Below are 14,555 nucleotides of genomic sequence, written 5' to 3'. Positions count from 1 at the left end.
TGTGGAATTCTTTACCGCAGAGAGCTTTAGAGGCTGGGTCGTCAAGTATGTTTGAGGGTGAGATAGATTTTTATCAGTGAGGGAATCGAGGTTAAAGAACAAAGACCAAAGAAAAGTACAGCATGGGAACAGGCCCTTCAGCCCTCCATGCTGCCCGTCTAAACTAAAATCGTTATGTGGATAAGGCGGGAAAGTGGAGCAGGGGATTGTATCAGATCAGTCACGATTTTCTTGAGCAGACTGGATGGGCTGAATGGCCTACTTCTCACCTACGTCTTATAGGAGTGCCAACTAGAAATTTCCTGTTGCCCACAGGAGAGGGTGCCTTAGCCGGCTCCATATTCTTTTTATAAATTTGGAATACCCAATTAATTTTTTCCAATTAAGGGGCAATTTAGCGTGGCCGATTCATCTACCCGGCACATCTTTGGGTTGTGGGGGCGAAACCCACGCAAACACAGGGGAAAATGTGCAAACTCCACACGGACAGTGACCCAGAGAACCTGGGACCTCGGTGCCGTGGGGCAGGAGTGCTAACCCACTGCGCCACCGTGCTGCCCGCCGGCTCCATAGCTAACGGCACTGGCTAATCGTACTTAAAATCGTACTTAGATATTCCAGTGGGGTATTGAGGGAGTGCAAAACTGTCAGAAGAAATGTCTTTGTGGGTGAATGTAGGGGGGTGGAGGGGGGAAGGGGGGGGTGGAGTGCGTAAGGGGGGTGGAGGGGAAGAGGGGAAGGGGGTGGAGGGGAAGAGGGGAAGGAGGGTGGAGGGGAAGAGGGGAAGGAGGGTGGAGGGGAGGGGGGAAGGGGGGTGGAGGGGAGGGGGGAAGGGGGGTGGAGGGGGAGGGGGGAGGGGGGGTGGAGGGGGAAGGGGGGGGAGGGGGGGTGAGGGGGAGGGGGGGAAGGGGGGGAAGGGGGGGTAGGAGGTGGAAGGGGGGGTGTGGGGTGAGGGGGGATGGGGGGAAGGGGGTGGAGGGGCAGAGGGAAGGGGGGGTGGAGGGGAGGGGGGAAGGGGGGTGGATGAAGCGGGGGAGGGGGTTGGAAGGGGGAGGTGGGGGAAGGGGGGTGTAGGGGAGGGAGGAGAAAAGGGGGGGTGGAGGGGGAGGAGGGGGAGAGGGGGGTGGGAGGGGGAAGGGGGGGGAGAAAGGGGGGTGGAGGGTGGAGGGGGGAGGGAGGGGGGTGGAGGAGGAGGGGGGAAGGTTGAGGGAGATGGTGGGGGGGGAAAAAACAGTGGGGTAGACCTTCCCTCCTAGACTGAGCCTTTTTCAAAATTCTCTGCCCACCTGCTGCCCCCGAATCACAATTAACTACCCCCCCCTCCCCTCCACACCCCCCCCCCCCCCCCCCCTTCCCCCCTCCCCACCCCCCTTCCCCCTCCCCATCCACCCCCCTTCCCCCCTCCACCCCCTTCCCCCCTTCCCCTCCACCCTCCTTCCCCTCCCCTCCACCCTCCTTCCCCTCTTCCCCTCCACCCCCCTTCCCCCCTCCCCTCCACCCCCCTTCCCCCCTCCCCTCCACCCCCCTCCCCTCCACCCCCCTCCCCCCTCCCCTCCACCCCCCCTTCCCCCCTCCCCTCCACCCCCTTCCCCCTCCCCTCCACCCCCCTTCCCCCTCCACCCCCCCTTCCCCCCCCTTCCCCCCCTCCCCTCCACCCCCTTCCCCCCTCCCCTCCACCCCCCCTTCCCCCCTCCCCTCCACCCCCCTTCCCCCCCTCCCCTCCACCCCCCTTCCCCCCCTCCCCTCCACCCCCCTTCCCCCCTCCCCTCCACCCCCCTTCCCCCCTCCCCTCCACCCCCTTCCCCCCTCCCCTCCACCCCCTTCCCCCCTCCCCTCCACCCCCCTTACCTCCTCCACCCCCCCCTTCCCCCCTCCACCCCCCTACATTCACCCACAAAGACATTTCTTCTGACAGTTTTGCACTCCCTCAATACCCCACTGGAATATCTAATTTATATCTTGACAACGATGAGCTCCCACCAGGGGGAACTGAAATTGACTCTGGCCCAGAAAACCAGCTTATTCCTTTTAAGTACGATTAGTTTTAACCCAGAAGGTATTGTAATGTTGCAGCCTTTTTATCCCACAGTCCACTAAGGGTTGCTCCCTGCTGGTAATACAGGATCGAGTGGGGGGGACTGTCTTTTTTGAGCCGACCTGTCCCTTCCTGACCATTCTGCCCTTCTTCAATGGCCTGTCGGGTGTGGCTGACTTGGTATTTCTCTTCCCTCTGAGTCCGAAGGTCGTAGGTTTGAGTCCCGCTCTAGGACCTGAGCGTAACACTTTACGCTGACACTCCAGCACTGAGGCAGTGCTGTGCTGCCGGATGTGAGATATTAAAGTAGCCCAGTAGTTGTACAAGACCCCGAGACACCGACTCAATGAAGAGCTGTGGCATTTCAGCCAACACCACAAACATCATCACATTGTTGTGTGTAGACATTACTGAATCTTCACAGGAACATCGGAGCAGGAGTAGGCCATTTGGCCCTTCGAGCCTGCTCCGCCGTTCAATAAGATTATGGCTGATTGGTTGTGGTCACAGCTCCACATTCCGGTCTCCAAAGCCCCCCCTCCCTCCTCCCTCCCCCCATAACCCATGGCTCCCTTGCCGAACAAAACCTCCACTATCCCACACACCAACATTTCTTTGGGACAGCGGAGGAGGATGAGAGGTGACTTAATAGAGGTCTATAAGATGATGAGGGGGTAGATAGAGTGGATGTTCAGAGACTATTTCCTCGGGTGGATGTAGCTGTTACAAGGGAGCATAACTATAAGATTCAGGGTGGGAGATATAGGAGGGATGTCCGAGGTAGGTTCTTTACTCAGAGAGTGGTTAGGGTGTGGAATGGACTGCCTGCTGTGATAGTGGAGTCGGACACTTTAGGAACTTTCAAGCGGTTATTGGATAGGCACAGGGAGCACACCAGAATGACAGGCAGTGGGATAGCTTGATCTTGGTTTCGGACACTGCTCGGCACAACATCGAGGGCCGAAGGGCCTGTTCTGTGCTGTACTGTTCTATGTTCTTGATGAACCATCAATCGAACGCGAGACGAGTTGCTGTACAAAAGTTAGGCTTTAATAAGCTAGACGTTAGCCCTGCGGTCGACTACAGTAAATGGACGACCGCCGGGCATTCTGGGTATTTATAGCTCGCTCTGGAGGCGTGGTTAACTCAGCCTCTCGACCAATCGGAGAGTCGTCACATGACTGGTCTCAACCAATCGGTCGAGAGGCACATGACCGACCAGGGCCAATGGTAAGCCAGTGTTCTGCACCAATGGCAGACAGCTATGCAGATCATACCACCACAGTTCTATGTTCTATTTTCTATGTAAAAACTTTCTCCTTATCTTCAATTTAGGAGAGAGATTATTAAACTGTTGCCCACGTTCTCCTCATCTAGTCTCAGAGGGTCTAAGAGGTGATTCTCTTAAGTCTTCAGTCTTGGTTTATCCTTTTGTTGGAAAGTCTTCATTGTTCCTGCAGTTCAGTCATCCTGAAACCCACATTCAGCTTCCTGGAAATGCTGAGAAAGTGTTGTCCTATCCTCCTGATGGTGATACCTTACCAGATGCAAAAGAAAACCTTCAACCAGCACGGTAGCATGGTGGTTAGCACAATTGCTTCACAGCTCCAGGGTCCCAGGTTCGATTCCCGGCTTGGGTCACTGTCTGTGCGGAGTCTGCACGTTCTCCCCGTGTCTGCGTGGGTTTCCTCCGGGTGCTCCGATTCCCTCCCACAGTCCAACGATGTGCAGGTTAGGTGGATTGACCATGATAAATTGCCCTTAGTGTTGGTTGAGTGGGGTTACTGGGTTAGGGGGATAGGGTGGTGTGGGCTTGGGTAGGGTGCTCTTTCCAAGAGCCGGTGCAGACTCGATGGGCCGAGTGGCGTCCTTCGGCACTGTAAATTCTATGAAAATTCTATGAAATCTCCAAGCTAAGGGCCGGAAATGGAGCGGGATTGAATCCCCCAGCATCAACATAGGGAAGATAAAGATGACGCGAATAAACACTAGGAATAACACTCCATTAAGATAAGGGATACTGAGTTCGATGAAGTAACGTCTTTTACCTATCCGATTTGTTATGGGCCAAGGTTTAGAAAACTCCAAAGTGCATCATGGAGTTTACCTGACCCACGACCTTTAATAGATTGTGGTTATGGGGAGCACAAGGGCCTACTTTACAGATGTGATGCAAAAGTACTTTTAAAGCAAAACCATGTTTATTTCTGAATCCAGTTCAGACTTTATAAACACCCAGTAAACATCTTAACAACTATCAACACCATTAATCCCACAGATACAATATTCTATAAGTAACCCTTCATAACTTTCCTAACAACACCCACAAGTCGAAAAGACCCTTTTTGCAGAAAGACAGCAGGTTTAAATTCTCTGCAGAAACAGGTATTACTTTGAAATCACCCAAATGAACATTCTTTAGCTTGTAGAGATATCCATACGCATCTGCCCACTTTCACTGCAGCTCTCCACTCTGAAAACGAAACTAAAACACGCACTCACCAGCTTTGTGCTCAAAGCCACAGTAAAAGCAGAGTCACAGCTCAGCTCCACCCACACACTGACATCGCCGCAGCTATTTGATAAACATCCATTTCTTAAAGGTTCATCCACTACAGCTATTTGATAATCATCCGTTTCGTAAGGGTACTCTCACACGTCAGGGCAGTGTTGTAAGTGCTACCGGTAGAACAGACAACGATGTAAAGATCAACATTGGAAAGGATGGAACAGCATTCATCACCCACTTCAACCTGGCAATCAAGAGAGATCACCAAGGCCACAAAGCTAAAGATCTTCACATCCAACGTAATGTCTGTTCCCCCTTATGGCTCTGAAACATTGAGGACACCCAAGACAATGCTGACGACAATCCAATCCTTCATCAACAGATGCCGCAGAAGGATCCTCAGGATACACTAACCAGATACCATCAATGACATTAAGCTATAGGAGGAGACCCAGTGGTCCTCCCAATCAAAAGGCGAAAGTGGAGCTGGATTAGCCACAACTTGAGGAAGCCACAGAGCAATATTGCACGGCAAACTCTCATATGGAACCTGTAAGGAAAGAGAAAGCAAGGTAGACCAAGAAACATATGGAGACAGGATGCATATCATGATCCCGGACCAGAGCCCAACATTTTCTGGGATACTGGACAGAAACCTCAATATTTATTTAATTTGTACAACTGTGAGGAAAGGCTACATCGCTCCAGGAGTGACTCCACGTACAAATACGGCTTTAATATATTAAAACAAGCTTTATTACTAATAAAGTATTAAAGTAACATCATATAAGAAATAGATTACATTACCAGTTAAACAATGCTTAACAATAAAATGAAACACTGTATCTCCTAACTGCTATCTTTTTTATCTCCAATCAAGCAAAACCCACCTCAGGTCAAAGCCCACCTTTAAATACGGTTAGCAAACACAGGAATGCTTACTGTATTGGGGGCCGGTTTAGCTCAGCTGGGTGGATGGCTGGTTTGTGATGCAGCACAGGTTCAATTCCCATACCAGCCAAGGTTATTCATGAAGACTCTGCCTGCTCATCCTTCCCCCTCACCTGAGGTGCGGTGATCCTCAGGGTAAATCACCACCAGTCAGCTATCTCCCTCACAGGGGAAAGTGGCCTAGGTTATGGAGGACTATGGCAACTTTACTTTTACTTTTTACTTGCTCTATAGAAATGTTTTGGAGAAATTGCTTTGAGAGAGAGATCCTTAAGGAAATAACCTGCAGATTCTTGCCTGTGACAAACTACTGTTTAACTTACCAACATTTGGCAAAAAAGCCCCTGTTCTGTGCACAGCAAAATCTAAACTGAAACTCTGCACCTGACTGCTTCAGCTCATGGCTCCTCCCATTAATTACATCGTCTCTATCCCACTAACTGGGTTATGACCATCTTATTAAGGCTAACAACACCCCCCCCCCCCCAACTATCTAAACCACAGGGAACGTTCTTTCTAGAAACAAAATTCCATTTGCCCCATTTAGGTAAACACCGTACATGGTTGGAATGAATAATGCTTTTACTTTTACGATGCCTTAATTACCCCTTCTGTAGCCATTGTGTCTGCCTGTTTTTTAAAACAGGATTTTTAAAAACCTTACTGCATGGTCCCGGGACCCTGGTGCTCTGAAACAACAGTGCTCACCGCTGTGGCATCCTGTCATTCCTTAGATGGAGAGAATTTGTCCCTGGCCAATGCTCCATCAAGGAGTGAAAAGGTTAAGAAGAAGGAGAATTGGTAAGCCAGTTTCCAAATGATCGTACAATCATGATTCCACTACTGGTCCACAAAGGTCAAACACAGCAATAAAAATAAACATTGTCAGTAATGTGTTCCCCGCTGATGACACGTACTGGTAGGCTATTAGTGTCCACAGTGCTTATAAACCACGCTCAATACACAAGAGGTTCGCTGTCAGTTTTGTCCCTCCAGACATTTTGAGAAACGAAGTACCGATACCCGCAGATTAAATATTCTCCCCCTCCATTGATCAACAGGGTGATGAGAGGCATGGATAGAGTGGATCGCCAGAGACTTTTCCCCAGGGTGGAAATGGCTGTCATGAGGGGAAATAATTCTAAGGTGATTGGAGGAAGGTATAGGGGAGATGTCAGAGGTAGATTTGTTACACAGAGAGTGGTGGGTGTGTGGAATGCCAGAAGAGGTGGAGTCAGAGTCAATAGGGACATTTAAGCGACTCTTAAACAGTCACATGGACAACAGTAAATTGAAGGGGTGTCGGTTAAGTTGATCTTAGGTTCGGATAAATGGTCGGCACAACATCATGGGCTGAAGGGCCTGTACTGTGCTGTACTGTTCTATGTTCTAAAACTGAGCATGTTGGAAGGAACATAATAAGGGTCAACTGCACACTGTTGTGACACAGTAAGAGGTCAAGGGAGAGAGGTGATTTAATGGACTGAGGAACAAGTATATTAATCCTGACACAAATAAAGCAGAACCAGCAACTTTACACAGGTCTAATTATTCATGCGGATCTACTCTGGAACCCTGCAGATGATTGTCGAAAGTTTGTCTCCCCGAATTGAACCTCATTGGTAACAGCACCAGCCATGTGACCCTCTCTTTTCTGAGTTAGAAGTTTGTGAATTCAAGTGCCACTCGCGAGGCCTGAACTCATTATCCAGGTTGGCAACCTGACGCGGTACTGAGGGAAAGCTGCACCGCCAGAGGGAGAACGGGACTGCCGGACCCGTTATCTTTTGGACAATCCATCCAGCCTCCCAAATGGACCGACAGGGCCCCATGATGCTATTGTGAAGAGGTGCAGTCTCCTTGGTCTCCTGGGAAATGCTTGCTGCTAAATGAACATTAGAACATTTCCAAGTGCCCAGGCAGTCCTCAGACTTATGACACAATTGGTTCCCGCATTGTAAGTTGCAACGTCGCAAGTCGGAATCGGAATTCCCACAGGAGCAATGGTATAAACGGAGAATTGGTTTCTGAACAAAGGCTGGGAGTCATCCATGGGGGTGCCCCGCGGTGTTATATGCTGTCAACTCTTGCCCTGTCAAGTCGCTGAGGTGACTGTTGATGCCTGCACGCCTGGGCACAAGTTCCTCGGTTAGTGCAGGGGGGGGGATAGAACATAGAACAGTACAGCACAGAACAGAACAGGCCCTTCGGCCCTCGATGTGCCGAGCAATGATCACCCTACTTAAACCCACGTAACCCGTATACCCGTAACCCAACAATCCCCCCATTAACCTTACACTACGGGCAATTTAGCATGGCCAATCCACCTAACCCGCACATCTTTGGACTGTGGGAGGAAACCGGAGCACCCGGAGGAAACCCACGCACACACGGGGAGGACGTGCAGACTCCGCACAGACAGTGACCCAGCCGGGAATCGAACCTGGGACCCTGGAGCTGTGAAGCATTGATGCTAACCACCATGCTACCGTGAGGCCCAAGATGTGAAGAACCATCAATCATTGTCAGTTGCCCACTAAACCATGAACCTCTGCGAGTCTGAGCACATATTAAATACAGCATTAAGCATTAAAATCACGACGGTTGAACCGCAAAATGATTTAACTGAATCCAACCAAATAAAAGTAATTTGAACTGCTCAGTCAGGGGAGGCGTAGCATAGCGGTATTGTCACTGGACTGGTAAACCAGAGACCCAGAGTAATGCTCTGGGGACCCGGGTTCAAATCCCGCCACTGCAGATGGTGAAATTTGGATTCAATACAAATCTGGAATGAAAAGTCTAATGATGACCATGGAGCCATTGGCGATCGTCGTAAAAACTCATCTGGTTCACTTTGCCCTTTAGTCAAGGAAATCTGCCGTCCTTACCAGACGCACAGCAATGCGGCTGACTCTTAACTGCCCTCTCGAGGGGCAATTAGGGATGGACAATAAATGCTGGCCCGGCCAGCGATGCCCTCTTCCCATGAACGAATAAAATGGAAAGTCGTGATACAGGTCGACAACGCAAGACATCAATGTGGACGTATAATTGAAACCACCATTGTAAAGTCGAAATGTGGTGTCAATTTACAAATGTTTTATCATAGAATTTACAGTGCACTCGGCTCTTGGAAAGAGCACCCTACCCAAGATCAACACCTCCACCCTATCCCCATAACCCAGTAATCCCACCCAACACTGAGGGCAATTTTGGACACTAAGGGAAATTTATCATGGCCAATCCACCTAATCTGCACATCTTTGGACTGTGGGAGGAAACCGGAGCCCCTGGAGGAAACCCACGCACACACGGGGAGGATGTGCAGATTCCGCACAGACAGTGACCCAAGCCGGAATCGAACCTGGGGCCCTGGAGCTGTGAAACAATTGTGCTAACCACTATGCTACCGTGCTGCCCATGGCCCAAGGGCCGTTCCTCATAACATGGACATTGTAAAGTCATCACAGCTGTAGTTGGCTGTGAAATGCTTTGGACCATGAAATATAATATACAAATGTAAGCCCCTCTTTTGGCTGAAGTGGACCTTATTGTATTTTGGAAACAATCCGATTAAAATGCGGTCCAGGCACCCAGTAGGACTTAACTAAATTACTTCAGACAACAGTAGCTATGCAAACATCACTGGGTACATGTAAATCAATACCAGGCACAACAGAATGGAAAAGCATTCAACCATGACCTGAAGTACATGGTACTTCCTTCTGCATATGACATGGAAGGAAGGATAACTGCTCTGGCTCCTTAGTCGCCCTTTTATAAAGCGCACACAAGTTCAGCTCAACGTGCTCAATCTGGTCATTTTTCATGGACTTTGCTCGTTGTTTAGGATGAGGGTCTGCCGCCCAGGCAACTTGCCTTGCGGCTATGTTCGGCTTGGGTGCACGATCGGCAGCACGTTGACATGGCCGATGAGCGCGGCACAACAGGAAGGAGAAGCAATCACTCTTGAAGGCTTCATTCATGAAGGTGTAGACAACGGGATTGTTGAAGGAGTTGAAGAATCCTACCGCTTGAACAATGGCGACGATCATATTGATGGTGACGTCGTCATATTCGTCCTCCAGTTCATCTGCGAAAACAGAACTCTGTCAACATGAAAGAGATTAAGGCAATCGGGCGGAAGGTGCTCCAGTCCTGTGCGGTTTGCTTTTAAATACCCTGGAAGGAAGGAAGGAAGGAAAGAAAGAAGGATGGAAGGAGGGAAAGATGGAAGGAAGGAACGGAAGGAAGGAAAAAAAGAAAAGAGGAAAGAAAGAAGAAAAGAAAGAGGGAATGAAAAGAAGAAAAGAAAGAAAGAAAGAAAGAAAGAAATTGCGATTCTATGGACCTTCCAGTGTGTGCTGTATTTTATGAATTAGAATGTACAACCTGCGATGGGACTCTAGACACATAACAATATCCCTCCTGCCTAATCTTCTTTCCATAAATTAATCAACCATTGTGCGAAAGACGTTTTGCTTCTCATTATTGCTCCTGGCTTCCTCCAATCGAGTTTGCATTCTACGCCCCCCCCCCATCCACTCAGACTTCACTTGTCTCCAATCTGAGCTCGGATAATTTTTCCTCAATATACTTTGGGCACGATTCGCCGCACCCCATGCCGGGGGGGAGAATCGCGGGTGGGCCGGGCGAATCACGACACACCGCCCTGGCACCCCCCGCGATTCCCCCCCCCCAAATGGCATGTCACGTTTTTCGACAGGCCGCTCTGAGAATTGCCGCTCGTCGTTTCTCACGGCAACCGGCGATTCTCCGGCCCGGATGGCCTGCCAAACCCGACCGGTTCACACCGGCCCCAACCACACCTGGTTGCTGCCGGCGTGAACATCGCGCGACCTCTGTGTTTGGGGCCTGTGGAGGGCGGAGGGAGGATCGTGCACCACGGGCGTGCTCATGAGATGTCTGGCCCGCGATCGGTGCCCATCGATCGTCAGGCCGGCGTCTCTAAAAGACGTACTCTTTTCCCTCCGCCGCCCCGCAAGATCAAGCCTGCCATGTCTTGCGGGGCAGCGGAGGGGAAGATGGCAACCGCGCATGCGCGGGTTGGCGCCGGCCAAACTGCGCATGCGCGGCTGACGTCACTTAGGCGCTGCTGGCTGCGTCATTCCCAGTGCACCAGGTCCGGTGTCCGAGATTCATGCGCTGCCGCTCCTATCCCCCCCCGGGGGGGGGGGAGAATAGGGGACGAGGAGCGGCCTCCGACGCCGGCGTGAAACACTCCGGGTTTCACTCCGGCGTCGGCTGTTTGTCTCCCTTTGGGAGAATCGCGGCCTTTATTTTTATCTTTTTTTATAAATATTTTCATTAGCTTTTTAAAAAAATTCTTATACGTAAATCATGTATTTAACCAACATTTACCAATCCCTCCCTCAACCTGAAAATAATTAATCAGTTAACTAAGTACCTCCCTGCACTTTATTTTTATTTGAGGTGTTTAAGGTGCTGTTCAGTGTTGAGGTAGCAGAATATGCACAGGTCAGTTGCCCACTTTCTCTTCTGGGGAAGCAAATAGCAGTACCCAATGGATTGGGAAAAATGAGGCTGGGGCTTCCTCCAGTACTTTGCAATGGGAAAAGGGTAAATGCGAGGGGCTCAGGCCAGTAACTGATGTGCATTCGCCAAGCTAGACTTTACTTCTCTACCCCACAGTGACCTATAATGGCTGCCCTACTCCCAGTCTCCCAAATGGAGTAGGCCCGAGAATTCCCCCACTCCATTATCCAACTTCCTTCAAGGTCCAGACCCCTGGACCTGCCTGATGGATGCTGGTGTTGGATACAGTACAGTTTTTACCTGGTGTGGCCTACATGTGACACCAAACCCACAACAATGCAGTTGACTCTTAAATGCCCTCTGAAATCACCTAGCAACCACTCAGTTCAAGAGCAATTAGGGATGGAGAATAAATGCCTTCCCTGCCAGCACGCCCACAGATATATTTTCTTTAATCTACAAGTAAGGGGTGGCATGGTTAACACTACCGCCTCACAGCATCAGGTACCCGGGTTCAATTCCGGGCTTGGGTGACTGTGTGGTGTTTGCACGTCCTCCCTGTCTCTGCATAGGTTTCCTCTGGGTGCTCCGGTTTCCTCCCACAGTCCGAAGATGTGCAGGTTAGGTGGATTGACCATGCTAAATTGCCCCCTTCATGTCCAAAGATGTGCAGGTTAGATGGGGTTATGGGGAGTGGGCCTAGGTAGGGTCGGAGGATGCCGACTCGATGGGCTGAATGGCCTCCTTCTGCGTTATCGGGATTCTATGGATACTTCTACTTATTTCTATTGAATCAAGTCAAAGTTTAGTTAACGTGGCCTTAAATTGGCCAAGACAGTGAAGACCCTTTATGAGCTGAGATGTTTTGAATTGATCTTACCTCACATTAAAAACCATCACAAATTATTTCTTTGAATTTACAAAAAAACATTTCTCAAATTTGTGCAAGTGCAGATGGGCATCGGCGGCCATCTTGCACGGCCATCTTGTGTTGGCGGGTTACATCATGCTGAGCTACCAGATACTGAATGGAAACCAACATCTGCTAACCCAGGACACCTTTTTACTTTGGTAATCCAGGAGTGCGGAGACCCCAGTCTCTAGCTGCCAACACCACCCCAAATAACTTGCACCACTCCCAGTCCAAGTATTCAATAGGATTTCTACCACCTGCCCTAACATCCTATATGGCTCAATGTCAAATTTTATCCGATAATACGTGACGAAAAGACCCCGAGACCGTTCTCTACATTTGAAGGTTGCCTAATTGCCAGTTGTTGCTGCTGCTGCTGTTGTTGAGAGATTAGCAAAGCACATTAATTGAAACGGGTAAACGAAAGATGAAGGAATTTACTTACTGAATTCAAACAGCATGTGCACCACATGGAATGGGGCCCAACAGATGGTGAAGAGAACCACAACAGTTATCATTATAACAACAGCACGTTTCTTCTTCCTGCCAAACGATGTGAATCAGTGTCAGTCCTCGATAAGATAGTGTATTAAATATCCTTTCAAACCAGTACACGTATCGTTTAACATCTTTAGCCTTATGTATTTTATATATACTACAATAATCCTTATTGTTGTCACAAGTAGGTTTACATTAACAGTGCAATGAAGTTACTGTGAAAAGCCCCTAGTTGCCACATTCCGGCGCCTGTTCGGAGAGGCTGGTTCGGGAACGTACAGACTCTGCACAGACAGTGACCCAACTGGGAACCAAATCAGGTCCCTGGCGCTGTGGAACAACAGTGCTAACCACTGTGCGTCCATGCTGCCAAGTGGGATTTTCCAGCCCTTCCCGCCAACGGGATTTTCCCGACCCGCTGAAGCCGGTTGGGCCTTTGAGCAGCTCGCCGCGTTTTCCGGTCTCGACGCCGCGGTGATGGCGTTGTAAAGTTCCGCCCTATGTTTCACTGGAATGATAAATAATTAAAGGTAGCCAACAAGCAAATGGATTGTGATATGGACTAGTTAATGCTTGGAGAAGCTTCAACAAACAACTGTTTTAAAATAAAGAGTCACTCGACTAAGACAAAGGTGAGGAGAGTCCTTTTCGCTCAGAGGGTCTCCGGAAGTTTGTTCCTCAAAAGCCGGTGGAAGTTAAAGTCTTTTAATATCTTTAAGGCAGAGCCAAATTCTTGATTAACAGGAAGGGGTGAAAAGTTATCGGGGGGGAGGGGGGGTGGGGGGGGGGGGGGGGAGGGGGGGGGGGGCAGTAGGAATGTGGGGTTGAAGTCACAACCAGATTAGTCGTGATCTTATTGAATGGCAGAGCAGGCTCGAGGGGCCGAGTGGCCTACTCATGCTCCTAATTCGTTTGTTCGGGTTAATGTTAAACACAAGAACACCATTCAATTTGGGACCTCGGGAAGCATTTCAACATGGGACATGGTGCAGCAAAATTCAGGAAGAAACTGGTGATGCGCAATCAATAACTACTGAAATGAGGATGTAGTCCGGATTGAAATGAAAATGAAAATCGCTTATTGTCACGAGTAGGCTTCAATGAAGTTACTGTGAAAAGTCCCTAGTCGCCACATTCCGGCGCCTGTCCGGGGAGGCTGGTACGGGAATCGAACCGTGCTGCTGGCCTGCTTTAAAAGCCAGCGATTTAGCTGAGTGAGCTAAACCATCCCCTGTTTGTTTAAAGCCCCTGAAGGCTTTAATCGACAAGATGTTTCCCCAGCAGCTCGAGTACAGAAAAGGCTGGCTGCTGGGAAACACGGGCTCTTATACTCCGCCTCACTGGGCGGAGCTACCTTACACTCTGACCAATGAAATACAAACCATTGGGCCAATGAGCAGCGAGCCTTCTCCACCAATGGTGGCTCAGCAATCCCAGGTACCGTACTACCTCTAGTCATACTACCACAACTAGTTTTAAAACTGTGCTGTTAAAGGGCTTAACCTTATCCTCCAAAGAGTGTCTCCTCTGTGAATCTTCTTCAGCAGCCACCGTTGTATGTCTTGAAGCCATAATGTCAATTGTTGTCAAATCTATGTCAGCATAGCTACAGAGTGGAGCAACATCCATCACCAATTGCATTGAGCTGTCTGAACTTATTTAGAGTGAGAGAATGATTGATCCCATCAGCCTGGTGTAATCCCAGATTCTCAAAAGTACTTATCACTGGATCTCATATCATTCTACTTCTACATACTTATAGTGAATTAGGTCGAAGTTTAATTAACATGGTTTTCGGGGAGTCAAGATAGTGAAGTAGCTTTATTTGGCCGGGAATTCTTCAATTGGTCTTATCTTGCATGAAAAACCATCAGGAAACATTTCACTCAAACGCTTCTAGTAGCATGTTTTATGGTTATTGCTATAATTTTATCAGGATTATGTTCCAATCGTCCATAAAGTCAGATAGGATGGCAACAAACGGAAGCAAAATGCAAATATCCCATGAAGTTAATTTTGTTGACGTACTGGTGCCCGCCTGGTGCCTATGGAGCTCTATCCCAGTGGGAAATCGATAGCTCCAGTAGGGCAGTTGGATTGGGAATGCAGATGTGAAGAAGAAAAGGTTA

At 49.4% G+C, this 14,555-nt stretch overlaps 1 protein-coding gene across 1 annotated transcript in view; it reads right to left on the bottom strand.

Annotated features, from left to right (window-relative positions):
- Window positions 1–8,839: 8,839 nt before the first annotated feature.
- The window catches only part of LOC119956142 (pyroglutamylated RF-amide peptide receptor-like), a 39,229-nt gene continuing 33,513 nt past the window's right edge, over window positions 8,840–14,555 (bottom strand). The window contains exons 5-6 of the mRNA XM_038783050.1: window positions 12,374–12,471; window positions 8,840–9,591 (exon numbers count right to left, since the gene is read on the bottom strand). Coding sequence (XP_038638978.1) covers window positions 9,191–9,591; window positions 12,374–12,471 — 499 coding nt within the window. The 3' untranslated portion in view covers window positions 8,840–9,190. The remainder of the gene's footprint in view (window positions 9,592–12,373; window positions 12,472–14,555) is intronic.

Source organism: Scyliorhinus canicula, chromosome 22 (genome assembly GCF_902713615.1).
Source record: "Scyliorhinus canicula chromosome 22, sScyCan1.1, whole genome shotgun sequence".
Taxonomy (NCBI): Eukaryota; Metazoa; Chordata; class Chondrichthyes; order Carcharhiniformes; family Scyliorhinidae; genus Scyliorhinus; species Scyliorhinus canicula.
The sequence above is the reverse complement of the archived record's forward strand: the minus strand, read 5'-3'. Positions and strand labels throughout refer to the sequence as shown.